General features: G+C 36.5%; 3 protein-coding genes across 11 annotated transcripts in view; 1 reads left to right on the top strand and 2 right to left on the bottom strand.

Annotated features, from left to right (window-relative positions):
• Window positions 1-27,561, top strand: part of LOC126875184 (venom serine protease Bi-VSP-like) — a 111,694-nt gene that overhangs the window by 63,517 nt on the left and 20,616 nt on the right. The gene's annotated exons all lie outside the window — the stretch shown is intronic.
• Window positions 1,017-27,561, bottom strand: part of LOC126875193 (omega-amidase NIT2-like) — a 35,163-nt gene continuing 8,618 nt past the window's right edge. The window contains exons 6-7 of one of the 4 annotated variants that reach the window (XR_007693266.1): window positions 11,186-11,435; window positions 10,347-11,031 (exon numbers count right to left, since the gene is read on the bottom strand). Coding sequence is in view for 2 of the 4 variants with exons in the window: in XM_050637970.1 (XP_050493927.1) it covers window positions 2,449-2,540 (92 nt within the window). In the remaining 2 variants the exon portion in view is untranslated. Of the gene's footprint in view, window positions 2,541-10,346; window positions 11,436-27,561 lie in introns of those variants that run through there. The other 3 variants (XR_007693264.1, XM_050637970.1, XM_050637972.1) reach the window with 3 other exon arrangements.
• On the bottom strand, window positions 22,274-26,861 carry LOC126875199 (omega-amidase NIT2-like). 2 transcript variants are annotated; one of them, XM_050637982.1, is made up of 5 exons: window positions 25,079-26,861; window positions 24,845-24,991; window positions 24,099-24,283; window positions 23,530-23,698; window positions 22,274-22,536 (listed from the first exon to the last, which is right to left on the bottom strand). In XM_050637982.1, the coding sequence occupies exons 1-5, from the start codon at window positions 25,161-25,163 to the stop codon at window positions 22,523-22,525; spliced, it is 600 nt and encodes a 199-aa protein (XP_050493939.1). In that variant the 5' UTR covers window positions 25,164-26,861; the 3' UTR covers window positions 22,274-22,522. The 2 variants fall into 2 exon arrangements, with proteins under 2 accessions (XP_050493939.1, XP_050493938.1); XM_050637981.1 differs by lacking the exon at window positions 22,274-22,536 and adding an exon at window positions 22,611-23,255.

Raw genomic sequence — 27,561 nt, forward strand, 5'->3', positions numbered from 1 at the left:
GAGGAGCCGAAGAGTAGCAGGGTAAAGCCGGTGGCGAAGTGGTCCGAAACCGAGAGGAACAAGGAACCCAGTCGATCTGGAGGTGCGAGGAAGGCGCGATGCTACAATTGCGGTGATGCGGAGCACGTGTGTGCGGAGTGTCCGAGCAAGTCGAGAGGACCTAAATGCTTCAAATGTAGGGAGTACGGACACATCGCCTCAAGTTGCGACAATTTGGGTGAGCCCTCAAAAAAAGTTTACAGCGTGTTTCGGTCGTTACAAACAAGGCGTGGTAAGGATGTTAAGATGGAAAATTTCGAATTGAGCGCGTTGATAGACACCGGTAGTGAGCTGACTCTAATGCGAGCAGATCAGCATGTGAAAATCGGAGCGCCCAGATTAAGTCGGGAAATCGTTGGATTTGGCGGTGTCGGTTCCGGAAGGAATTTTACGCTCGGGAAATTTTCGACGAACATTATTAAGGACAATACGACTACGCTTACGATTAAGAAGATGTACCGTAGTTTGAGATTCTACTTGAAAATGATCATAATTGCGGTCTGTGTACCGCCTGCACTTCTTTCTATTCTTCCGTTAAAGACTGGTAAGTTGATACTGATTAATTATGCGATCGAAATCCTATATAATGGCTACAAAAAATATTTGCATCATTATTCTCGTTTCCTAATGAATCGCTGTTTTAATCAAGTTTTATATTGCATCAAATTTCTGTAGTTACACGAAAGTACTAAATTATAGAAAACTTGATATACACGGATTTAATTAATTGATAAATTAGTCAATATATAGGCATTATTATTTCACGTGAAATTTTACAACGTCAAAAACCTAACATTCCTGTACGAGCAGTATTAATCACAAATTGTGAGAATGCCTACTGATAAGGAAGAAAGATAATATAGAAAACGCAGACTTATGGAAAGAGACATTAGACACGAATACGCGATTTCACGAAATATTTTATGGTATATATAAGATAGAGAATATACATAGAGTACATATAAGTATATATAGAGTAAGAATATATATAGAGTATATATAAGTACCAAAAATACATCCTAAGACGTGTATGCGATCTACGCTGTATGGGACGTGTTATAAATGGTTTCCGCTACTCAACCGCATTTGAATTTGTGAACACGATCGAACAATTGACACGAATTATTAATTCCCGTCTCTACTCTAGTAACGATTTGCTTTGGAACGAGGTCGAATCGTTCTGATTCCGCGCATGATTAACAAATAAGTACAGAGGACATCAATTACTTGGATGGCCTTCCTGAAACTTGATCCAGTTTCGAGAAAATGAAAAATTCGTTTCTTCTCTTTGCTTCCCTGTTCCTTCTTTCCTCCTTTTCCCTTTTTACATCGCTTTGTTTTACATCGCAATTTACATTTATTTGTAAAGTTTGAATCTCCTCGATATTGAAGATGTTGAAGCTGCAAGTATGTATTTCATTTTAATCCATTCGAGACCGAGATTTAATTGTAAGACGATACCTAGGTGTCGCTACGATTTGAATGTTTAGTTAGAATGATTCTGTGTTTTACTCTCTCCAGGGTATCCTTTTCATACTTTGATTTTAAATCGATGACAATCTTAAATAGTATGCCTCATATTTTTAAAATATAAAATTATATACTATGTTATTCTATAATGTATTATGTACAGTTAAATATATATATATAATAATTCTATATTGAAAAAAATATGAAATTAACATGATATATACATTACTACGTAAGTTATATATAAAATATGTATATTATACCCTTGCCTACTGACTGATATGAATTTCTTTCGGTCTCGAATGCGTTAAAAGAGAGCGCAAAGAAGGCGAAATTACTTATTGTAATTAGTAAAACGACCTGAGAGGCAGACAGATACAAGAAAGAAGGAATATTATATTAGCGGCATTATCATGTTTTTGCTCTCTTTAAGTCTTTCATCGAGACAGACAATCTACAGGTATTAATCGACCAATTTCTCCAAGCTGATAACTTCGAATTGATGTTTCTATATAAGAAGTGTTATGTGTTAATCTGTCTAAATGTTTAAAAGGTGTTATAAATTAAATGTTGTTAAACGATACGTAATTGCCTTTTGATCGTAAATTTTACTATCAAGGGGTCTTTTATGTATGCGTAATCATTGTGAATTATAACAATTTATGTGATCGATATTAAAGGTGTTTAAAAGCATGTAGTTTTTTTCTATATTACTATTCTCCTATATTATTATCCTATATTATTATAGCATTCCTATATTATTATAATATCCAATTACATGTTGATACACAAGATATACAGATTATTATTTATAACGTTTTGGTTTTCTTAATTGAGTCATTCATTTAGTACAAATGATAAGAAATTAGTAATAATTCACAAAAAAAGGATATCGTAGTAGAAATATTATAAAAAAACATTTTCTGTTTTAGTGTAGAGTTACTCCTTCTTACAGACAGTGTCGTACAAATCTGTACGTCTCTGAGAAAATGTAGGTATCTGAGCCCTTACTTCCTCAACAACTTTTAGATCTGATAGAAAAAAGAAACATACGAAGTAATAAGTAATGCTTACTAATAAATTCAACAAATACAGAGGAAGATGGCTAAATCGATAAATTAACGAGACTAAAAATTAATTACATCATGGATCTCTCGCTTTTAATTTTAAGCTGTAAATTACCGATATCGGTGACTGCCATATTCTCTTGAGTTTCCAAATCGTAAAGAATCTTTCCCCAGGGATTGGTCAACTGTGTATGTCCCCATGCGACGTAACTTGCTTAAGGAACACGAGCCGGTGATATGCAGGCAACGTATAATTGATTATCATTCGCTCTGAAACGCTGAAGTAATGACCAGTGCAGTGGTCCAGTGGTCATATTGAATGCCGCTGGATATATCAGCATTTGGCAACCTAACCCAGAGAAGCAGGAAATATGAAGCCACCGAATACCAATTAACTTCGTAGTTGCACGGTTCACATTCCATCATTTCTGAATATGCGAGGACAGTCCTCTTATTGTGCTTTTAATTCTTTTATTTGTTTCATTTTCAGCAAATATACTGGTTTTTTAAATTAAGCTTCTTTTTATACAGAGTTACAGATTATATTAATTTTATATAGAATATATTTAAGAAAGATATTTAATTTTTTGCTAGTTAAGTATTGATCGATTAAGTTACTGTACCTTTGTTCCGATAAATGCGTGCCATTTCCTCGAATCTAATATCATAGCAAATGCCAATACCTATTTTGCAGCCCTTCACATCGAACGTCGTTAGGGAGTTACCAGGACTGAGTGAATCACTCTCTCGAAAAGTAATCTTATTAGGAATGTCGATGTCGAATAGATGTACCTAATAACATAAAAATGTAGTCGCTAATTCTATTGCTGCAACTTTTGTAATTTAATATCAAAGTTACCAACTCCTAAACTTTAATTATTTTTTATTTAATAACTGACAGCGTTTTTATCACTTTCTTTTATTAAAAAATCCTATCATTTAATAATGTTTAAAAAGGAGAAAAAATAAGTATAATAATATTTTAAGTATGTGAAAAATTTATACAACACAAACACATTACAACAAAAATGGGCGTTTCCCGTATCATAACGTATTTTATAAACCGTAAATTATAGAATTGGTTATAGTATACGTATGTACATATGTATATTCCTAAATTATTCCTAGATAGAGTCACTTTCTTCGCCCCAATATTTTCAAATTCAAAGCCATAAAGGAATATATTACTTACCTTTCGGTGTTTTGCTATCAAAGTTCCATCGGGACCCCAAATAGTACAGGTATTGTACAATTTATCGCCCCCTATTTCAGGCATCGTACCACCAACTACATAGATGTTGTTTTCTTTAGCTGCGTTCGATGAAGCAACGCTCGTTTCACCATCAGGAATACTCTCGGCGTATTTTGGAAAGTACTCTGCATTGCAATATTTCAATTAATGAAAAATAACTGTCTTTTGTTCCAACCATAAATTAAATTGAAATGTTTGTCAGTTTTTTATTTTTTAAATTATTAAAATAACTAAGTTTTATATTTCGACATAATTAAATATGCAATTACTTAGCTAATAGTATATATAATAAATTGTTTCTACAGGTTCAAAATGAAAAATGAATATTTAGAAATATTTAATTACGACAATGCTATTTGTGTTAGCATCAGTGGCTTGTTACTCAACGACTTTGCTAGTACTTTTTCAAACATAAAGTTAGTTTTCAATTATCACTTATACTAGAGGCGGAATTATAAATGCAAAATAATTGATAATACTAATTTATAAGTACCTAATTATTAGTATCTTAAAAAATATATTTATACAAAAATCACGATAATCATGAAAATGGGGAAATCCTATATTCTCGACTCAATTCACAATCTTTATGGAAGTATAAACGGTAAGGTAGTTTGTCTACTTTTACTTTTTCTATATAGTTGTTACACACATAGTAAATTATTGAAAAAAAAACAAATTATTACGTATTCCATATGGTGAATTAAAGCATTCAGGAAGAGCTATAATATCAGCATTGTGCTCTTTTGCGCTAGAAATGTAGGAAACTGCCCGCTCTACATTTTTGCGTTTTACTTCATTTACTTCAAGTTGTACCAACGCCAAGCGAAATGCTAAAATGTTGGAAAAGTTAAATACATTCGGTTATATATTTGCCATACTTTTTATCTATAAATACTTTTTACATAGTGAATACTTACTCGACATCGTTCGCACTACTTGTTTAGCGATGTTTGTAAGTATCATAATGTTGAGGTTATGTATGGTACTACTCAATATCAACATTACGTAAGCAATACGCAGGGATTTTTAATAATTCTTGGTAAAGTTTAGGACATTAATTTTGATGTAATTGTAAACATTATTTGTTCACAATTTGTCCATTTACTTTGCAACAAAAAGAACGCATCTGCAAGCGTGTTAATCGGATAACGACGAACTTCATTTCGCAAACACCGACACGTGAAACATTTTGAAGTTACGTCGACGCGAGAGTAATTGGTTCCCTTAAATTCCTCAATTTCCATTTCTTTCGCCATGTATATTCGAGTATTGCATTTGAATTGCAGAGCAGTCGAAAGTAGAGGAGCACCTCGCCGATATATCGACAGGAACATGAATTTTTTTTCATAGGGCGAATATTTTTTCCATTGAATTATTAAACCGAGTCAAATTTTCAAACTCAACCACTTAATTTAATCGTTTTACATAAAACATTTCAATCTTTTTTCTTCTAAATACTTTACCTATATTTCATCTGGCTGAATATTCCATATTTTTAAAGCTTGTTGATAATTACAAATACGTAATTATCATTCTGAAGCTAGAAATTTGAAGTAAAATTGCTCTGCGCGAAAGGAAATAGTTCAACGTTTTATATATAGCTGTTAAAATGATATAATAAGTTTCAATAAAATAGCTTCACTAAAATTTATGGTTTTTTTCCTTTTCTATTTTTTTTTTTTTTTGTTTTATGTGTTCAAGGGCGAACGTTCCCTCTCATTTCTTGTATTTTTATGAGGAATTTAGCCTTTTTACACCACGAGAGCCTCAACGTTTTCATTTTCACGCTTACGCTACGCTCGTTAAACACGTTCTAATGAGACCATGTGCTGACATTGCGAGTTTTATTATTTTCGCACAATAATTTATCATTTTAGATTCAAATATTACATTCATACATTTTTCGTTGTAAATTTCTTTCTCTATTTAAACAATTTACCATTGTTGCTACAATAAATCAATTAATTAAATTAATTGATCAGTTTAAACTTAAAATATCATTTCATAAGTTTTCGTCACTTGAATCTAAAAACAACAGAAAACGGTATACCCGCATCATACATAGAAAGGAGATTAAAACGCTAGAGTGATCATATTCAACGATCACAAAACGATAATAGGACATTGTGTTTCTTCTGAAGGGCATGAAATTGTCAGGAGATTATGCCATAAATGAAATTGGAAGCTGGCTGGTCAAAGGGATTAAACTCGGTTAAACTCAATTGTGCTATATTGCACAAAGACTTGAGAACTGCTACCAAATATCTACTAGCTTAAAGGTGTGCTGATTACACCTTACAAATTGTAATTATATTTCAAATACAATCTCCTAAGTAATAAGTAAATTAAATTAATACTTTACCTAGAATCTGTGATACATTAATATAACAAAAATACATTTCTTAAATTATTCATTAATTTGCAATGTAATTAGAATATTATCTTTATTTTCTGGTGTCTTTATTATTCTTAAAAGATACGCTGCTTGTTTGCAAATTTAACACTACGTATGCTATTAATAAATCATTTTATATTTAATTTTGCAACCTTCAATCATTGTTAAAATTGATTGATAATACCGTTGGTTAATAGAAATTTGAAAATGCTCTCGTTTCCACTCGATTAAAAGGTAATTGCACAAACTGTCACAGTGTTGACTACAAATCACGTGTGTCGTTCTATTAAATTTATACACAATAGTATTTATTCTCGTTTTAATTTAAAATGAAATATGTTATTGTATGAATAACAGAATGTTCAAATAATTGAAACAACTTTTTGTCCTCTAATTAATGATTCTCATTTAAAAAAATTTAAGAATTTTAATCAAGAAGATTTTGAAGTCTCGATCTAAAATGACCAAGGATTGAAACAGAGAATATTTTGATGCCGACAAATACATATTCTTCAGATATGAAACAAATGTGATAATAAAAATCGGTGTACATGAATGAATGTTGAAATATTGGAAAATTGTATAATTATATCCATTCTCTGTTGCGTTTAGATGTTTCAATTAATGTTTCATCAGAATTTTTATCGAATATTTTGGAGGTACTGGCTGTAAGGTTTTTTTTTAAATTAAAATTAAAATTAAATGTAAGAACAGATTCAAAGTATAACATTTAAAAATTTGTGGTTATAAAATTTACTTGTATGTCATAATTATGTAAGTGAATTAATCTCATAATTAATTAAATGAATTTATTCTATGTGAGTAAATTATATTTATCTATAATAAGTCTTAACTTATTATTATCAGCTAACACTGCATAATACTAAGTAAAGTAACTGAAAATTCTCGACGTGAGAATTAATTATAATTTCAACAAGAAAATAAAAAAGAAAAGAAAAGAAAAGAAAAAAAAAATTCTATGTAAGTGATTGTTCTATGTAAGTAATTCTATGTAAGTAATTCTATGTAAGTGATTTGGGGCTCGGCCAGTACCTTGCCCTTCTTTGGGATATTCCGAATTATCTGTCCTCTCCGAGCTGCAAATCTGATATCTCAGATGTTAGGGTTAACCCCCTGGCCGGTAAGGCACGATAGACAGATGAGACTAAACGGCTGGTGGAGAGGGCAATCATCAACAGAGGGTCACACCGTGCGGATACAATACTGGGGTCTCAATAAAATCTTACAACCGTGGTGTTCAGAACATCAAACTCTGTTTGCATACACCCGGTGCACATAAAGTGTCAAATTACACTAACACTGGATTTATTGAACCTCTTTCACCTTGACCAGTGGCTCTTTAGTTTATGATTTGCAACAGAATCCCTGCATCAACGCAGGTTCACGAAACATACAACTTCACGCACCAAATATCGATTACAGTCAATCGACACTAACAATCAATAATTTGTCTGCGAGATGCTCCTCTGGAAGTTTTAACTATATATATTCCGGTTTTAACTATATATATTTAACTATATATATTAACTATATATTTTCCCTAGGAACAGTAAGATTTTAACGATACAACTTTATCAAGAGATCTTAATGTCATAAACGGTATCGAAACTTCGTAATTAATATTGTTAAGGAAGAAAATATTGGTAATCTCCTCTAACGACGAGCGCTTGATATTCACAACTAGAACTCGATATCTTAGCTTCTTATAATATCCTAATAAAATGTCATTTATCGATTACAATTGTCCTGTCGTATTTTATTGTATTTGCTTTATAAATGTGAACTTTATTCAAAAAGAGTTCATCGATATAACGGTATTGAAGAGAACTACTCGAGAAACTATATCTAGCCCTTGGATGGAGGGATTGCTTGCTTCTTACAATCGAATAATTGGAGTGTAACTAGAAACACGAACGGTAGTTTAGCAATGGAGAAGAACTTTAGAACGACAGCAATTTTCTTCTTGTTTCTTTGAGAAAGGCACCGTTCATTTTATGTTTGACGAGAATGGGGTTGTTGGACGAATTTGATTAAAAAGGAAAGATCTTTAACAAATATTCTTCCCATTGATACATTCCTATATTTTTGTTTTAATTATTTGAAAATGCAATTTTGCATATACCTATGTGCAATTATATACTATAATCGCAGGCGTTTCTTTAAAATGATGTACTATTGAAACAAGGCAAAGTATCGTCGAATTCTTCTAGATTCAATTTCTCAAAAGAATGGCTCTATTGATTAACCAAACATAGTTCCCATAAGCATATACGTACTTCTCAGAAAAGATAGTTATATCTAGATCAATATTACTCCCCACAGTGACCTATATGTCAAAGAAAAAAAAGACACATCAAGTATTAAATCATACTACTATTACGTCCACTATCTCTACAAATCCTCCACTCTTGGAAAAGTCTATCTTATTCAAACGTAACGTAACTCAAATTAAATCTTTTCCATCATCATAAATACGAAACATTTATAAAATTATCATCTTCGATTATTTACTCAACATCTAGCTAACAAAATCTTCTCCATCGCCGTACCCCTTAATCCTAACCGCGTACAATTAACGTATGAATAGTTAATTTATTGAAATTTAAACGACCATTTTACGCTACTTGTACTCGAATGATTTTAGGATCTTGCTGTATCTCTTGCACAGTGTTATACTGACAGGCGAGAAACATAGAAACGTAACTTCCGATCCACTGATTTACCCTAAACACACGATGATAGGTTATACGGTGGACGCAATACAGAAGCGTTTCCGATGCAATTCGAAGGTGCGTTGTTACAATGGAGTTCATCGATCCATAGTGACTATTTCCCCGCCAACTACAGCCTGTAATAACGGAATAGCCAATAAAGTATATCCAGTCGATTTAATCGTTACCCCCACGGTGCACCGCGCGCACGGAGATCGGATCGGTGATTTTCACGTGATGTTTCGCAAATCGTGAGGCGCTCGCGTGATTCGCGCGTTTTAAGCGTTCCCGCTCTTCCCGTCCGATAGAAAGAGAAAGGGAACAGGGGGTGGAAGGAAGAGGGAAGATACGTGATGCGGGTTCAACCTGCCGCGGGAACCTTTAAAGAAGGTCGGTGCAACGGGAGAGATGTAATTTTAATAAATTGGAGAACAAGTCATTGTAAAAGATTGATATTCAGATGTTGGAGATGCAGCAGATTTACAACTCGCTGGAATTAAGTTAGTTAAGGTGTTGAAAACCTAATGTCTTTTCAAAGGCGTTTGCCGCGTTTCTTTTCAAATCAAAATACATACATACGATACGTACGATGTATGCGCCTAAAGTTTTAAAGTTAATTTCTATTCAAGGAATGGACTGTTTTATTATAGATTTAGGAAATTGAAAAGAAGCAATTGCTTGTTTCTAAGAAAGAATCGCGAGAAGTACAGTTAGAAACTGTATTGTGAATCACTTTTCCTGGTTTCCGTAACGAGGAAGTGAAAAAAAGAACGCAGACAAGTCAGCGTTTACCGCAGCTAAATGGAAGATACGCAGGTACGAGTCGTTACAGTTTTGTCGTTGCAACGATTCCCGCTGCGTAATTTGATAATGAACAGTTGAAAAATAGCAGCGTTGTGTCCGTACTCTTTAATATCCCATTATATGGAAGTTAACGACCGGAAAATACACCGCTCGACTACTTGAAGGAAGTAGCTCATGAGCAAGTCTTTTGTATCCTCGCAATGGTATAATTCCTGTAACGTCTCGTTCTCGGAGGATTTATTTCGTTGATTTGTACTTGTTTATTGCTTTTGTGTTTTCATGAATGGAACATGTCGCATGCGAATCGTAATATGGTTTTAATGGCGTTTCGACTTCAATGATATCAGCGGCTGATTGCGCTTCCCGTAAGAAGCTTCCAATCATTATGTATTTTAGGAACAACAAATAAGGATATTTAGAGAACGAATTAATTATTCAATTGTTCGCGCAAGAAATACCTGTCTCTTTTTCGAAAGTTATAAGTGCTGTTTTCAAAGAGTTCCTTAGCTCACCATAAACCAGATAAGAATCTTTGGTTCCGTCTAGAAAAAGAAACCTTCAGATCAAACCGAAAGGGGTTCGGATTATATTTTCTAATCGTATTTGTATATTTCTTTTTACGGTCAGCTTGTCATCCACGTACAATCGAACAGAGAGTCCATTAATTATTTCCCTTCGACTTGTTTCAGGGGGAGCATCTCGGAAGCCATGCCGGCTGACGAGTTCGCTGGAAATCGAAACAGAAGCAAACCAAGACTGCAACCACCTTAACGAACCGCTATTATCACTGGCAAGGTCATCGGGCAGACCGGATCTAATCATGCTCACGCCGACCATGCTTCCTGTGCACTCGTTCCTCTTTCTTAACGACGTCAACCAGAAGATCGGGTGCTAAAAAATTCGAAATCGAGTTGATTGAAAATCTCAAGGAATATTAAAAAAAAAATACGAATAAACAATTTGATATAGAAATCATCCATTTTGGGCAAAGAAAAGAAACAATCAGAAAAAGGAATAACCACAGAAGCTCTGAATTTCATTGCTTCCTAATGGTACTTCCTTGGATATTTTTACATTCTGGAGGCGTGAACGAACTCTGAAAAACAGAAACGACTTCTATCGGATGATCGAAAGAACTACCTGGACACTGAGTATAATTATTCACACGTGCGGATGCCATTTCCGGCATGTTTCTCCATGAAGAAGGTCAGCTTCAGTTTTTGCCACTTGTAGATAGAAGTTGAAGTGGCGGACGTCTTAACGAGGTTGCTAGAATGTCAAAGAAATAGATGAGGGAAATATTATGAAGATATATTTATGAATATCTAATTGAGCATTTAATTAAGAACTTAATCGAAAGACCAAAATAAGTTGGTTCTTGAGACCAAGTACCTATCTAAGTATAATAGTCTTTTGTACTTACGGTTTAGTAAGAGGACTCGAGTAAAACGATTACTCGTTAAAAGGAACAATAGAATAATCATGCCTCCGCAGACGGTGGTCTCTGCTTTCATGCCTCATCGCGGAGAATCTCAGCGAAAAAAGTGTCCCGAAGCGTGAGCTGAAAGGTGGCTATGTAGGCTGCCTAGTGAATGCCGTCGCCATGGTGGAGCTGGCGTGTAGCAACTCCCTAAGTCCAGGAACCTAATCCCGCGTCAGAAAGACAAAATTCGCTACGGAGAAAAGTAAACAAAAATATATATATAGGAAAGAAGAGACAAAGATTAAAGGTCGTTAAGAATTAAAGGTAATTTAATGATAAAAGGGAGAAAGAATTGTGTAAAAATTCTACTGGGAAAGAAAAGAAAGAAGAAACCTCCAACGAGAAAGACGTGCTCAGAAGCGAGTCCCGCGTAGCGCCATGTAGAGGAGCAGGAAGAAGCGCAGTCTTCCTCAGGCATTCCAGCGTCGAGTAATGCTGAAGCATATCCTGACGGGGCAACCGTCGTCAGCGGGCTCCAGGCACCAGCACAATGACTACCAGGCGTGCACGGGCTCGTTGCACGGTGGCCAACACCACCATCATCATTCTGGTCACCAACAGGATCAACAGCAACACCATCATTACAACCAAAACAGCAACGTTCGTGGAACGACAGGGGGGAGCCAAGGACGGGGAGTCGACGTTTACGACTCGGTGGTCCATCAAAGAGCCAACGTGCATCAGGCTGCCACCACGCCATCTTCCACTCACAGACACCCTTTGAATCATTCTCAGTTGAGCGTGAACAATCTTTCTCAACGATTGAATCACTCGCACGCTCTTAATCTGTCCACGTTGTCCACGTCGAAGCATTCTGTGAACAGCGTCAGTCCTGTTGCCGGTGGAAATAACAATAACAATAATAATAATCTGTCGACTACATTGGGGGTGATATCCCCGGCGCCGCTGCACCAGGACAACAGACCTAAAGCGAATGGAGGCTTTGATATCTCGAGACTGTCCAGATTACCCAGTCAGGCGACACCTTCGCCTGCACCTGCTCTTCAGGGTACGACTACCGGGGGACAGTTAACCGGTCCCGGTTCCACGGCGTACCCCTTGAACGCTTCCTGGTCGTCGTCCCTGTCAAGGAATCACAAGGACCACGAGGTTGGCGCGAAAGAGACGTTGACCAGTTTGGGTTTATTGTGTCTAGTGTCGTTGTTACTGGCGCTACTCTCGTTGATCTTCTTGCTGAAGATCTCACCGTTAACGGTGACGCCGAGTAGCCTGATCAGCCCGGAAGAGTATACGATTGTCTACGAGGTGACGTTAGCGCTGTGCGCACTCGCCCTCTCCCTAAACCTCTGCTGTCTCCTCGTGTGCGCTATACAGTTCCTCTTCACTGTGAAACTCGTCAAGACTTCGTATCAAGGACATTGGTGAGTAGAGTTTTCGTTTTATGCCACGTTGGGTAAATCTGTGATTTATAACGCTTTAAATACCTTTGTACATAATCCGTACTTTACTCAACCCGAAGGTCGAACAAGGTGTGAAAAATATGTACGTTTAAAGTTTGTATCCTTAAGATACTGTTATCTTTGAAAATCCGGAAGTCAAACAAAATACACAAAGAGAAACTTCTAAAAGTGCAAATAAACATTGAGATACAAATATCCTTTAATCCGAACTATACATATGATGGAAAGAGGACTCTCATAGTCATCGACATTTTCCCTCCTAAATGTCAACAGCATCCATATTTACATTGTTGCTGTTGTACATGTAACTTTCCAAACTTACTTAGGTATTGATAAAGAAAAGAAAAATAAGCATTTTCCTGGTAGCTGGGAATTCGCGGGATTCGCGGTCGAACGATGATTACCATTAATTTCTATAATCTGGCGACGCTATCCTCAATCAAGATTATCCTTGTGCCGGAATATAAGTTCTCATTCGTCCATGCGTGGCCTATCTGTGTGCGTCTGGAACAATGGCAGTGTCCCGTATCCCGTGCGATATATCAGAGGCCTGTCTAGTGTTTCTTCTCACGCGGCCTGGAGGACGAAACGCAAAAATTCACGTCCTGTACTTGACGTGCAAGCGTTCACCGACCGCGTGTCCCGTTTTTACCGATCAAACACGTGTCTGCAATCACAATACGATACTGTATGGTGAGATGTATCCGTAAATGCGTATGTTTCATGACGCGAACCTTGAAAATGAAAATTACACTTTCGTTTATTCCTCGAGCGTCGTGCACGCAGGAAATCGTATAATAATTTTATTAGTAAGATTTTTTTTTATATAAACTACTGTTACGCCACGAGGCTTACCACGGGCTGTATTTTCTAACCGTCGCTCGCGGTCCTACAACGTCGCAGACGGATCGTCGCGGCTGCCCGGCAAACAAACATTGTAGTGGCAAGCGCATGGTTCATTAAGCAGGGCGATCTCCAGAAACGTCGACTCGTGGCCGTTATTTTACCTCGCGTAAAAGAATGTGGCGTGATCCGAACGTAGTGGGTGTCACGTAAAATAACAAAATAAAAAAGGAATTTGAGGTAAAAATAAAAAAGAAAACTTTATTTTTTTTCTAACATCAATACACTTTACAATTTACTTCCGAACTCTAGGCGTGACTTTCTAAGACTGACTCTTATGATTTTACTTTCGATCGGATCCGATTACTTTCTTTTGTCATCCCTCAACATCCCCACCGTCCATGCATTTGCTAGGCGTCCGCGATCGTTGCCACGTGCTCTTTCTTCTAGAACCTTCGGTGGAAGGACCGTTGGGATGTTGATGGTTCATTAGGCACTTCAGCGATATACATTGTCGCCGAGTGCCGCCACATCTTTATCTCTATCGTCAGTCCGTCGGATTTGAAGTATGCCGGTCGTGACATACCCCCCTGGTTAGATTGATCTTGGTCCTCTAAGATCGTAGTAGAATGGAATTATTTAAATGTAGATCAAAGGATATGTTTATGCTTTTTTTTCAGGAATCGCTATGAATTGATTTTCTGCATGTTATGGTACAAAAGTTATTTCGTTAATCTTAAATATAGCAATTTTACAATATTTGTTAGTGTTCGAGAAGCTAATAATTTCAGAGACGTAATCATGTTGTAGTTTTCGATCGTGAATTGGTTGGGTTTGTTTACAAAGCGTAATTCCTATCCCGTGAATTTAAGGCAACTAATTAAGGGTATTGTTACTAGTGCTAGGGTCAGCATTATCCTGAAAAAAGTACGCTTTCAATCGGTTACCATGTATCTTTTTCTTAGCATTGTCGATAGAAATAATGTAATAAGGAGTTTTCACATCGTTAATTCTGTAGGGTCCTAACCATTCAATGTCCAACTTATCTCTTTTATGGTCGTTGTGAATTAAAACAAAGTCTCCTTTCCTAAACACAGTCTGAGTTTTAACAATCTTTCTTTCTTGGTCTCGCTTGTATCGTTGCTTATTCTGAATAAGTGTTTTGTGAGCTGTTTCCCAATATTTATTCAACTGTTTTTGCCAAAGTGAGTACATATCATCATAGGTAAGTGTGGGAAATTTGGATATTGCGGAAGGTAAGTTAGCTTTTCGCCCAAAGGTCAATTCAAAGGGAGAGAATCCTGTTCCTTCATGTTTCGCGGTGTTGTACCCTAAACAAATGAAATTAAGTACTTCATCCCATTCTTTGTCATTGTCGTGTAATGCAGTACGAATTAAATCTTTAACTGAGGCATGCGTTCTTTCGAGGGATCCGTTACTTTGTGGGTGAAATGAAGTTGTTTTGATGTGTTTGATTTTAAAAGCTTCTTCAAATTTCGTCATTAAATCACTAACAAAATTTTGTCCCTGATCTGTTAGGATCGTTTTTGGTGCCGAAAATATGTAAATATAGTGTTCAATAAGCGCGTTAATTATGGATTCAGTTCGTTGCGTTTTAAGGGGAACTAGTATCAGATATTTCGTAAGTTCATCGTGTATTGAAAGTATGTATTGGTTTCCGCGTTTGGTTTTCGTCATCGGTCCTATGATGTCCATAGCGATTTTGTCGTTAGGGTTAAGTGGCGTGTCTGAGATTTGTGGGGATTCTTTGGGTCTGATACGTGTTAGTTTCTCCTTTTGACATGTGTCGCATGTTTTCACAAAGTTTTCTACTCTTTCTAAAAGTCCGGAAATTTTGAATTTATCCTTGATCCGTTGATACGTTTTCTGTATCCCTAAATGTCCTACGGTGTCGTTATGGTTTTCCTTTATTGCTTGTATTATTTCGTTTTCGTCTAGTTTTAAGATGGGATTAGGTGCATAAGTAATTTTCTTGTACGTGTCGTTAAAATATATTAGCATGAGTTTAATCTGTGTTTTCTCTAATTCAGTGAAGTCGTTATTTCCTATGCCGATTTTTGTTGTATCTTTAAGAATTTTGTAAAGTCTTCTGATCCAAAGTGTCTCGTCGTATTCTCCTAAGTCGTTTCGAGTTAATTGGTAAAATGTTTGGTCATTTGGTTTAATTTCTAAGAGTTTCGGATTCTCGTTGTTGTCTTTCCATGCGTTGAATGAATTAGTGTGATCAATTACTAGGTCGAGGTTAACTACTTCGTCGCGAGTTACTGCGTGAACTCTAGATAAAGCGTCTGCAGCTGTGTTATCTTTACCCTTTGTATATTCGATTTCATAGTCATATTCTTCGAGTCTAAGTCTCCAACGAATCAGTCTGCTAGAAGGGTCTTTGCAATTGTGTAGCCACTTAAGAGCTTGGTGGTCGGTTCGAATAATGAAGCGTCGTCCTAACAAATATTGTCTTAATCTTTTCACGGCCCATACGATGGCTAAGAGTTCCTTTTCTGTCGTGGTATAGTTTCGTTCGGGTGGATTCAGTGTTCTTGAAATGTAACAACAAGGATGACCGTCTTGCGACAGTATTGCTCCTAGTCCTTCGTTACTTGCGTCGGTAGTTAAGGTAAAGGTTTTGTTAAAGTCTGGATAAGCTAATATTGGGAAATTACAGAGTTTGTCTTTTAAAGTATCAAAGCTAATCTGGTGTTTGTCAGTCCAATGGAATGGTGTGTCCTTTTTTGTTAAGTCTGTAAGGCTTTTCGCGATTTTGGAAAAGTTTCGAATAAATTTGCGATAATAACCTGCTAAACCTAAGAATGATTTCACGTCCGTGGCATTGCGGGGTAATCGAAAGTTTTTTACAGCGTCTAATTTCTTGGGGTTTGGTTTGACTCCTTCGGATGAAACTACATGGCCTAAGTATTCTAATTCCGGTTTTACGAATTCACATTTGTCCGGTTGCAATTTAAGTCCTAATTCTCTGAGTCTCTGAAATACTATCGCGAGGTTTTCGTTATGTTCTTGAATCGTTTTTCCGAATATCACTATGTCATCCAAATAAACAAAGCAGTATTTTCCTACAAGTCCAGCTAAGGCTCTGTCCATTAATCTTTGAAAGGTAGCGGGTGCGTTTTTAAGTCCGAATGGCATTCGATTGAAATGAAAATGCCCTTGCGGTGTCGAAAAAGCGGTATATTTTTTAGATTTCTCGTTCATTGGAATTTGATGGAATCCTGAGGATAAATCAAGCGCCGAAAAGAATTTTGCGTTTCCTAGTTGTGTTAAAATGTCGTCTATATCAGGTAAAGGGTAAGCGTCTTGTTCTGTGAGTTCATTTAGTTTCCTGAAATCGATAACTATCCTCCATTTCTGTTTTCCTGAGGCGTCTAATTTTTTCGGAACTACCCATACCGGAGAGTTATAAGGGGATTCGGATTCTTCTATAATATTTTTCTTCAACATGTCTCCTATTTGTCGCGAAATCTCGTCACGGTGACATTCCGGTGGTCTATACGATCGTGTGTTAATAATTTTGTCTTTGGTTAACGAAATTGTGTGCTGAGTTAAATTAGTACAGGGTAAAAGATCGGTTTCTAAATTAAAGATGTCAATATAATGAAGGATAATCTTTTCGATGGATTCACGGATTGGTTTTTCAATGTGATCTGTTCTCACTAGGCTTTTTAGTTTTGATACGTTGGAAAAGTCATGAGAATTTTGAATATTGCTAGAAATTTCAACGTTTTGCTCTCCAGTGTTGATAAAACATACTTTAGTTGGTTTGCCTTCCAAATAGATTGTTTGAACTCTGTTTTCTCCAGGAGTCAAATGTATTGGTTTCTGAAATAAAATGGTTTTGTCGTTTAATCGGATTTTGTCATTGGATATTGAATAGTTATACTTCTCTAAACATGGTAGCCCAATGATTCCGTCTTCGATAATAGGGAAATTGTTCGGTACTATGTGAAAAATGTGATTTTGTCCAAAAATTCGTTTCGTTACGTATTCGTTAGTTTCGTACTTGTCTCGTCCCATAGAAAATTTTTGTTTAGGCCCTATTTGTATCGCGTTGACAGTTTTGTTACGTTTCACCAGGTTTATCCCTGCTCCTGTGTCGACCAGAAATACTCGCTCTTCGGTTCGGGTTGACAAAGGTATTGCGAGTAATCTTCCCGTGGCGATGTTGACTCGTATGTCTCGTACGGTTCGTCCATCTCCTGGTTCGATGTTGTTTCTTGTATTTCGTCCCATTCCTGGACTGCCTGGAATCCTTGCGGGTGGTCGATCGCGCTGGCTCGGTGGTAGAAAATTTTGACACTTGTTGGCAATGTGTCCCAGCTTTCCGCACTTGAAGCACTTCATCTGCGCGCGTTCAGCAGGTGATCTATTTTCTACTTGGTTAAATGTAGCAGGTTTCTGAGCTACTGGCGTGTTAGGCGATCTTGATGGTACATTAGATCGTCTTACCTGCATATGCTGGTTGTCGGGGCGATTACTAACCGAAGGTAAGCGATTACATGACCAATTAGGTTGTCGTTCTTCTCGCAAGTAGCGTTCTACATCGGCTGCCTTTTTTTCAGCTTCCGGAAGATTCAAGGGTTCACTGCTTAATAGTATTCGCCCTATGTCGCGTCTGAGTCCCTTTAGGTACACACGAACAGTCTTCTTCGTGATTTCTTCAGTCATAATTTTACGTGTTAGTGGTTGTGGGTACTCATTGGTTACTGCGTACAGCAAACGGTTGAGTATTCTTCTAAACCGAATATTAAAACTTTGCACTGATTCCTCGCGTCCCTGTCTCAACTCTCGTAATTGTTCTTGGTACTCATCCGAAGTCACTTGTGCTGCTAAGTTATTTCTCAGTGCGTCGTACAGATCACTGTAACACTCAATAGGAATGTTGCGAATACTTTGGGCTGCTTTCCCCACGATTTTTTCCACTTTTATTGCTTTTAGCAATAGATCTTGCTCCATACAGCGATCCTTCATACTTCTCACTTCTTTGATGAAGTCTTCAACTCCTACATCATCATCTCCGTTGAGCGTTGGGATGTAGCGTATTGCATCCTTAGCTCGTAGAGTGGGAGGAGCGGGCGAAAAATAGCCTCTTTCTTCCACCTCGGGTTGTTCGCTGTCGAGGTGGACAGGTGGGGTGTCTGAAGCTGCTAACCCTGACAGTTTGCGTGCTTTTGCCATATTCACAGTACGATTGATTGCTGTCGACGCACTTTCATTGTCTTCGGTGATAATGGAAGCAAATTCATCGGTCGCAGGGGATCCGAACCCAGTCCGTAGCGCTGCGACGGTTTTCCCGAGATTCTCGATTTCTGCTGCCCTGTGTCTGTTCTCTTCGTCATTTTGCATAGACAAACGTAACATTTCCTCTCGTAAAAGGGCAATGTTCTCGTTCTGTTTTTGAATACTGTCCCATATTGCTCGCAACATTGGGTCAGTTGAGGTTGAAGTTTGAGATTCGTTTGCCTTAGACATTATTGCGCTGATTTATAATTTTCAGACGAAGACGAGTCTTGGCTACTGAAGCTAAATTTTCTTTCACGGTAACGTACACAGGAATTCAGTTTACCTTTTATTGTTACTTCACTTGGTTCGTGATAGTTACTTTGTTGTTGCGGATGACCGTAGTCCCAAATAATTCGATCTTCCGTAGATGATGAATGTCTTTTGGTTTCCGAACAAACACTTTTCACTATCCTGGCAGGATCGCCAAAATGTCACGTAAAATAACAAAATAAAAAAGGAATTTGAGGTAAAAATAAAAAAGAAAACTTTATTTTTTTTCTAACATCAATACACTTTACAATTTACTTCCGAACTCTAGGCGTGACTTTCTAAGACTGACTCTTATGATTTTACTTTCGATCGGATCCGATTACTTTCTTTTGTCATCCCTCAACATCCCCACCGTCCATGCATTTGCTAGGCGTCCGCGATCGTTGCCACGTGCTCTTTCTTCTAGAACCTTCGGTGGAAGGACCGTTGGGATGTTGATGGTTCATTAGGCACTTCAGCGATATACATTGTCGCCGAGTGCCGCCACATCTTTATCTCTATCGTCAGTCCGTCGGATTTGAAGTATGCCGGTCGTGACATGGGGGTCGCCTTCCAGAAAAGACGAAAATAATCGAAGGGCGGGCAGTTCCTTCTGACGAGTCAAACGTGACACACCGAACATATCAGACCAATAGCAAACGAATTTATCTAGAGATCAAAGTCGAGTCAAATTTCTGTAACATCTTCATCAGATTATTGTAAAATATATTGTTCTATGTTAACCTGTTAATACAGTGTTACATTCATCAAACCACCTCTGTTATCCAAAACGAAACAGGGGAACGACTATTTCGCGGCGTCGATTAACATGATCGTAGCGAGAATTTACAACTCTCGTTGACGTGCTATCTCGCGATCGCGTCTCTCCGCGAACGGTCGTAATATTTGGTCCTTCGAGCCGGATCACGTGCCAGTGAAGAGTGCACTTACCAGTGTCCACACAGTGCCACGTGACTTTATCAAAACCAGCAGCGGGAGCGGGAGCAACCACTACAGCGAAACCAGTGACGTCAGGCGCGTCATCTTCGAAGAAGCACATCCCATTGGCAAGGGAACGCAACCACGCAGCCTTCCGCCGCAGCTGGACAGTCATCAACGCAACGAATTTCACAACTTAAGAATACAACCGAACGAGTGGCCGTCGGGAAGGAACAAGGCGTTCCTCACCAAACATACACGCGACCTCACGCCGCACGACAGTAAGGTAAGCTCGTTCCTTATTTCGACCATCTCCTATCCTCGGCAACGATGACGAGCGAAGACCAACTCATCTCCCTGCGTCGGAGACGAGGCTATTGTAGCGGCCGATTCACATACTTATCGAACCGACTGGACGAGTACGAGCAATCCGGGAGTCAGCAAAACTCCTTATTAACGAACTACGAGAAACAACTGACCGAAGTTGCGAATCAATTCGAAGCGATCCAACTCGAGTTAGAAGTATTAGACGAGGAGGAACAAGCGCGCGGCTTCGAAATAAGGGATCAGTACGTCGCGGTAGACACAAAGCTACAAAATCTTCTGAGGAACGCGCAAGCAGCTTCGCCGTCGACATCCATAAACCTTCCAACCTGTGCATCATCCGCAAGTTTAAATCCGATAGCCATTAAATTACCAGATCTTCGGCTCCCTACTTTTGACGGAAGCCTAGAAAAATGGAACACGTTTTATGATACCTTTTCTTCCACAATCGATAAAAATCCTAGTCTCACGGACATACAGAAATTCCATTACCTGCAGTCCGCCCTGCAAGGAGAAGCAGCCGAGTGTTTAAACGCGTTACCCCCTTAGTAATGTAAACTACAGTCAGGCTATAGCCGTTCTCAAGGAGAGTTTCGAATGTTCACGATACACAGCTTTCAATCGCTGCATGGCAATAATTGATTATCCAAGGATAACCAAAGAATCTCCAACGGAATTAAGGCGTTTAGTCCACACATTTAAACAACACCTATGTCGGAGATGAAAGAACACCGGAGCCTTTGGAATTTTGGATAATCCCGCAACATTGTAACCTAGAGTCTACTATAGCTGTAATTGAACAATTGTAGTTATTCAATCCGATTGTAATTGTTCGAGAGTTGTGATAATGAGCTTGGGCTCGAGGCGACAGTCAGTCGCCGAACGTAGCCGCGGTCACGGAATGAACGCTTTGTCTAACAAAGGTATGGAGTAGCTCTATAGCTCTCTTTAAAAGAAATATTCGTGGCGACACGCGACAGTAAACATTCCAACGGTCTCTGTCCCGTAGCTCGCCACACGCAGACCCTATTCTTCGAGTAAGATGATTGCCAGATGTCGATGCGTCTCCGCAGTACATGTTCAGCTAGCCCGAGGGCCTGTTATAAATCTTAAGATTTAGTCAACTAAAGTCCTTCAAACAGACAAACGGTCTTTGTCCCAACTACGGGAAAATAGGGGAGACCTATTTTTCAACGAGCGGCGTCTCCCACTAGCAACTTTCCCTCGAGGGCGGCTAGCATCTTTTTCTAACCACCGATATGGAGATTGACCAATTAGCAGCAACGCCAATTTCCCTTACTTTCTGGACGAAGGCTTTTCTCGACGAATCCGATGATCTCGTGTCCTTAGACACGCCCCATTATAGTTTTTCTCTGTGGCATCATCGGGACGGGAAAGGCATTCTCGCTCGCGATCTCACTGATGAAAGGAGTAACCCTTTACGACCAGTGAATATTACGCATCCGACTTAGATTTTGTGAGCCCGTACATCCACTATTCCGTTGACCGCGGATTCGTTATTGCACTTAGGATCATTGTCATTAGTTTCTCGAGTATCTAATTACCACGGTTACTTATCCGGTTCTATAATAATCGTATTTGCACTAGTCAATGTCTTCTCTATTGCATAACGACAACGTGTAACCCAAACGAAGATTCGTTTCACGCCCCTAACCCTAATTCTAAAGTAAACCCGACATATATAATAATTCTATATTGAAAAAAATATGAAATTAACATGATATATACATTACTACATAAGTTATATATAAAATATAAGTTATATATAAAATATACTTGCCTACTGACTGATATGAATTTCTTTCGGTCTCGAATGCGTTAAAAAAGAGCGCAAAGAAGTCGAAATTACTTATTGTAATTAGTAAAACGACCTGAGAGGCAGACAGATACAAGAAAGAAGGAATATTATATTAGCTGCATTTTTGTAGCCATTATATAGGGTTTCGATCGCATAATTAATCAGTATCAACTTACCAGTCTTTAACGGAAGGACAAAAAGAAGAGCAGACGGCACACAGACCGCAATCATGATCATTTTCAAGTAGAATCTCAAGCTGCCGTACATCTTCGAAAACTTCGTTAGTCGTAAGGGATCAAAGGATGATGTCCGCGCTGCGGAAAATAGATGAGAAGCGGCTATTTCAACAACCACCGTGTAGGTACTGCACTAGCCAGAAGTATCTGCGACAGAAATCAGAATACACTCGTTTTCGCATGGTTGGATCAATTTCGCGTGGGACTAACCTGATTGAATGCTTGAAATTGACGCTTGGATTCTTTCCAGATTAACTAGCTTTGCCCCTCCCTCCCTTTATCTATTTTCTTAGATCGACTTAGACTGCCACAACATATTATCTTTCTTCTTTTCTTTTCTTTTCTTTTCTTTTCTTTTGATCTTTTAAAGCCCTAAATCGCTGGCTATTTTGTATACTATATATTTTGTATACTCAATTACGCTGTAAGTCATAAGTACATATGTTTTACAACGTTATTTGTCATATTTCAGTTAAACCCCAGAAAAGCCAGAAATATATTTTCAGCATATTTTAACGCGCCCCTGGCAAAGATCTCAAAAACGAGTTGCGGCACAATTTAAAGCGACAAATAGCATCGCGTGTCTCGTTGTGGTAACACACGGTTCGCCAGTTTTTTTTTTTTTTTTTTTTTGATATCGGTGACTGCCATATTCTCTTGAGTTTCCAAATCGTAAAGAATCTTTCCCCAGGGATTGGTCAACTGTGTATGTCCCCATGCGACGTAACTTGCTTAAGGAACACGAGCCGGTGATATGCAGGCAACGTATAATTGATTATCATTCGCTCTGGAACGCTGAAGTAATGACCAGTGCAGTGGTCCAGTGGTCATATTGAATGCCGCTGGATATATCAGCATTTGGCAACCTAACCCAGAGAAGCAGGAAATATGAAGCCACCGAATACCAATTAACTCCGTAGTTGCACGGTTCACATTCCATCATTTCTGAATATGCGAGGACAGTCCTCTTATTGTGCTTTTAATTCTTTTATTTGTTTCATTTTCAGCAAATATACTGGTTTTTTAAATTAAGCTTCTTTTTATACAGAGTTACAGATTATATTAATTTTATATAGAATATATTTAAGAAAGATATTTAATTTTTTGCTAGTTAAGTATTGATCGATTAAGTTACTGTACCTTTGTTCCGATAAATGCGTGCCATTTCCTCGAATCTAATATCATAGCAAATGCCAATACCTATTTTGCAGCCCTTCACATCGAACGTCGTTAGGGAGTTACCAGGACTGAGTGAATCACTCTCTCGAAAAGTAATCTTATTAGGAATGTCGATGTCGAATAGATGTACCTAATAACATAAAAATGTAGTCGCTAATTCTATTGCTGCAACTTTTGTAATTTAATATCAAAGTTACCAACTCCTAAACTTTAATTATTTTTTATTTAATAACTGACAGCGTTTTTATCACTTTCTTTTATTAAAAAATCCTATCATTTAATAATGTTTAAAAAGGAGAAAAAATAAGTATAATAATATTTTAAGTATGTGAAAAATTTATACAACACAAACACATTACAACAAAAATGGGCGTTTCCCGTATCATAACGTATTTTATAAACCGTAAATTATAGAATTGGTTATAGTATACGTATGTACATATGTATATTCCTAAATTATTCCTAGATAGAGTCACTTTCTTCGCCCCAATATTTTCAAATTCAAAGCCATAAAGGAATATATTACTTACCTTTCGGTGTTTTGCTATCAAAGTTCCATCGGGACCCCAAATAGTACAGGTATTGTACAATTTATCGCCCCCTATTTCAGGCATCGTACCACCAACTACATAGATGTTGTTTTCTTTAGCTGCGTTCGATGAAGCAACGCTCGTTTCACCATCAGGAATACTCTCGGCGTATTTTGGAAAGTACTCTGCATTGCAATATTTCAATTAATGAAAAATAACTGTCTTTTGTTCCAACCATAAATTAAATTGAAATGTTTGTCAGTTTTTTATTTTTTAAATTATTAAAATAACTAAGTTTTATATTTCGACATAATTAAATATGCAATTACTTAGCTAATAGTATATATAATAAATTGTTTCTACAGGTTCAAAATGAAAAATGAATATTTAGAAATATTTAATTACGACAATGCTATTTGTGTTAGCATCAGTGGCTTGTTACTCAACGACTTTGCTAGTACTTTTTCAAACATAAAGTTAGTTTTCAATTATCACTTATACTAGAGGCGGAATTATAAATGCAAAATAATTGATAATACTAATTTATAAGTACCTAATTATTAGTATCTTAAAAAATATATTTATACAAAAATCACGATAATCATGAAAATGGGGAAATCCTATATTCTCGACTCAATTCACAATCTTTATGGAAGTATAAACGGTAAGGTAGTTTGTCTACTTTTACTTTTTCTATATAGTTGTTACACACATAGTAAATTATTGAAAAAAAAACAAATTATTACGTATTCCATATGGTGAATTAAAGCATTCAGGAAGAGCTATAATATCAGCATTGTGCTCTTTTGCGCTAGAAATGTAGGAAACTGCCCGCTCTACATTTTTGCGTTTTACTTCATTTACTTCAAGTTGTACCAACGCCAAGCGAAATGCTAAAATGTTGGAAAAGTTAAATACATTCGGTTATATATTTGCCATACTTTTTATCTATAAATACTTTTTACATAGTGAATACTTACTCGACATCGTTCGCACTACTTGTTTAGCGATGTTTGTAAGTATCATAATGTTGAGGTTATGTATGGTACTACTCAATATCAACATTACGTAAGCAATACGCAGGGATTTTTAATAATTCTTGGTAAAGTTTAGGACATTAATTTTGATGTAATTGTAAACATTATTTGTTCACAATTTGTCCATTTACTTTGCAACAAAAAGAACGCATCTGCAAGCGTGTTAATCGGATAACGACGAACTTCATTTCGCAAACACCGACACGTGAAACATTTTGAAGTTACGTCGACGCGAGAGTAATTGGTTCCCTTAAATTCCTCAATTTCCATTTCTTTCGCCATGTATATTCGAGTATTGCATTTGAATTGCAGAGCAGTCGAAAGTAGAGGAGCACCTCGCCGATATATCGACAGGAACATGAATTTTTTTTCATAGGGCGAATATTTTTTCCATTGAATTATTAAACCGAGTCAAATTTTCAAACTCAACCACTTAATTTAATCGTTTTACATAAAACATTTCAATCTTTTTTCTTCTAAATACTTTACCTATATTTCATCTGGCTGAATATTCCATATTTTTAAAGCTTGTTGATAATTACAAATACGTAATTATCATTCTGAAGCTAGAAATTTGAAGTAAAATTGCTCTGCGCGAAAGGAAATAATTCAACGTTTTATATATAGCTGTTAAAATGATATAATAAGTTTCAATAAAATAGCTTCACTAAAATTTATGGTTTTTTTCCTTTTCTATTTTTTTTTTTTTTTGTTTTATGTGTTCAAGGGCGAACGTTCCCTCTCATTTCTTGTATTTTTATGAGGAATTTAGCCTTTTTACACCACGAGAGCCTCAACGTTTTCATTTTCACGCTTACGCTACGCTCGTTAAACACGTTCTAATGAGACCATGTGCTGACATTGCGAGTTTTATTATTTTCGCACAATAATTTATCATTTTAGATTCAAATATTACATTCATACATTTTTCGTTGTAAATTTCTTTCTCTATTTAAACAATTTACCATTGTTGCTACAATAAATCAATTAATTAAATTAATTGATCAGTTTAAACTTAAAATATCATTTCATAAGTTTTCGTCACTTGAATCTAAAAACAACAGAAAACGGTATACCCGCATCATACATAGAAAGGAGATTAAAACGCTAGAGTGATCATATTCAACGATCACAAAACGATAATAGGACATTGTGTTTCTTCTGAAGGGCATGAAATTGTCAGGAGATTATGCCATAAATGAAATTGGAAGCTGGCTGGTCAAAGGGATTAAACTCGGTTAAACTCAATTGTGCTATATTGCACAAAGACTTGAGAACTGCTACCAAATATCTACTAGCTTAAAGGTGTGCTGATTACACCTTACAAATTGTAATTATATTTCAAATACAATCTCCTAAGTAATAAGTAAATTAAATTAATACTTTACCTAGAATCTGTGATACATTAATATAACAAAAATACATTTCTTAAATTATTCATTAATTTGCAATGTAATTAGAATATTATCTTTATTTTCTGGTGTCTTTATTATTCTTAAAAGATACGCTGCTTGTTTGCAAATTTAACACTACGTATGCTATTAATAAATCATTTTATATTTAATTTTGCAACCTTCAATCATTGTTAAAATTGATTGATAATACCGTTGGTTAATAGAAATTTGAAAATGCTCTCGTTTCCACTCGATTAAAAGGTAATTGCACAAACTGTCACAGTGTTGACTACAAATCACGTGTGTCGTTCTATTAAATTTATACACAATAGTATTTATTCTCGTTTTAATTTAAAATGAAATATGTTATTGTATGAATAACAGAATGTTCAAATAATTGAAACAACTTTTTGTCCTCTAATTAATGATTCTCATTTAAAAAAATTTAAGAATTTTAATCAAGAAGATTTTGAAGTCTCGATCTAAAATGACCAAGGATTGAAACAGAGAATATTTTGATGCCGACAAATACATATTCTTCAGATATGAAACAAATGTGATAATAAAAATCGGTGTACATGAATGAATGTTGAAATATTGGAAAATTGTATAATTATATCCATTCTCTGTTGCGTTTAGATGTTTCAATTAATGTTTCATCAGAATTTTTATCGAATATTTTGGAGGTACTGGCTGTAAGGTTTTTTTTTAAATTAAAATTAAAATTAAATGTAAGAACAGATTCAAAGTATAACATTTAAAAATTTGTGGTTATAAAATTTACTTGTATGTCATAATTATGTAAGTGAATTAATCTCATAATTAATTAAATGAATTTATTCTATGTGAGTAAATTATATTTATCTATAATAAGTCTTAACTTATTATTATCAGCTAACACTGCATAATACTAAGTAAAGTAACTGAAAATTCTCGACGTGAGAATTAATTATAATTTCAACAAGAAAATAAAAAAGAAAAGAAAAGAAAAGAAAAAAAAAATTCTATGTAAGTGATTGTTCTATGTAAGTA

This window comes from Bombus huntii, chromosome 17, assembly GCF_024542735.1.
Source record: "Bombus huntii isolate Logan2020A chromosome 17, iyBomHunt1.1, whole genome shotgun sequence".
In the NCBI taxonomy this organism is placed as follows: Eukaryota; Metazoa; Arthropoda; class Insecta; order Hymenoptera; family Apidae; genus Bombus; species Bombus huntii.

Coding starts and splice junctions, on each gene's coding strand:
- LOC126875199 (XM_050637981.1), bottom strand. CDS start 25,163: ATGTTGATATTGAGTAGTACCATACATAACCTCAACATTATGATACTT. Junction 24,992..25,078: donor AGTAGTGCGAACGATGTCGA/GTAAGTATTCAC, acceptor CCAACATTTTAG/CATTTCGCTTGGCGTTGGTA. Junction 23,699..24,098: donor TGATAGCAAAACACCGAAAG/GTAAGTAATATA, acceptor TTATGTTATTAG/GTACATCTATTCGACATCGA.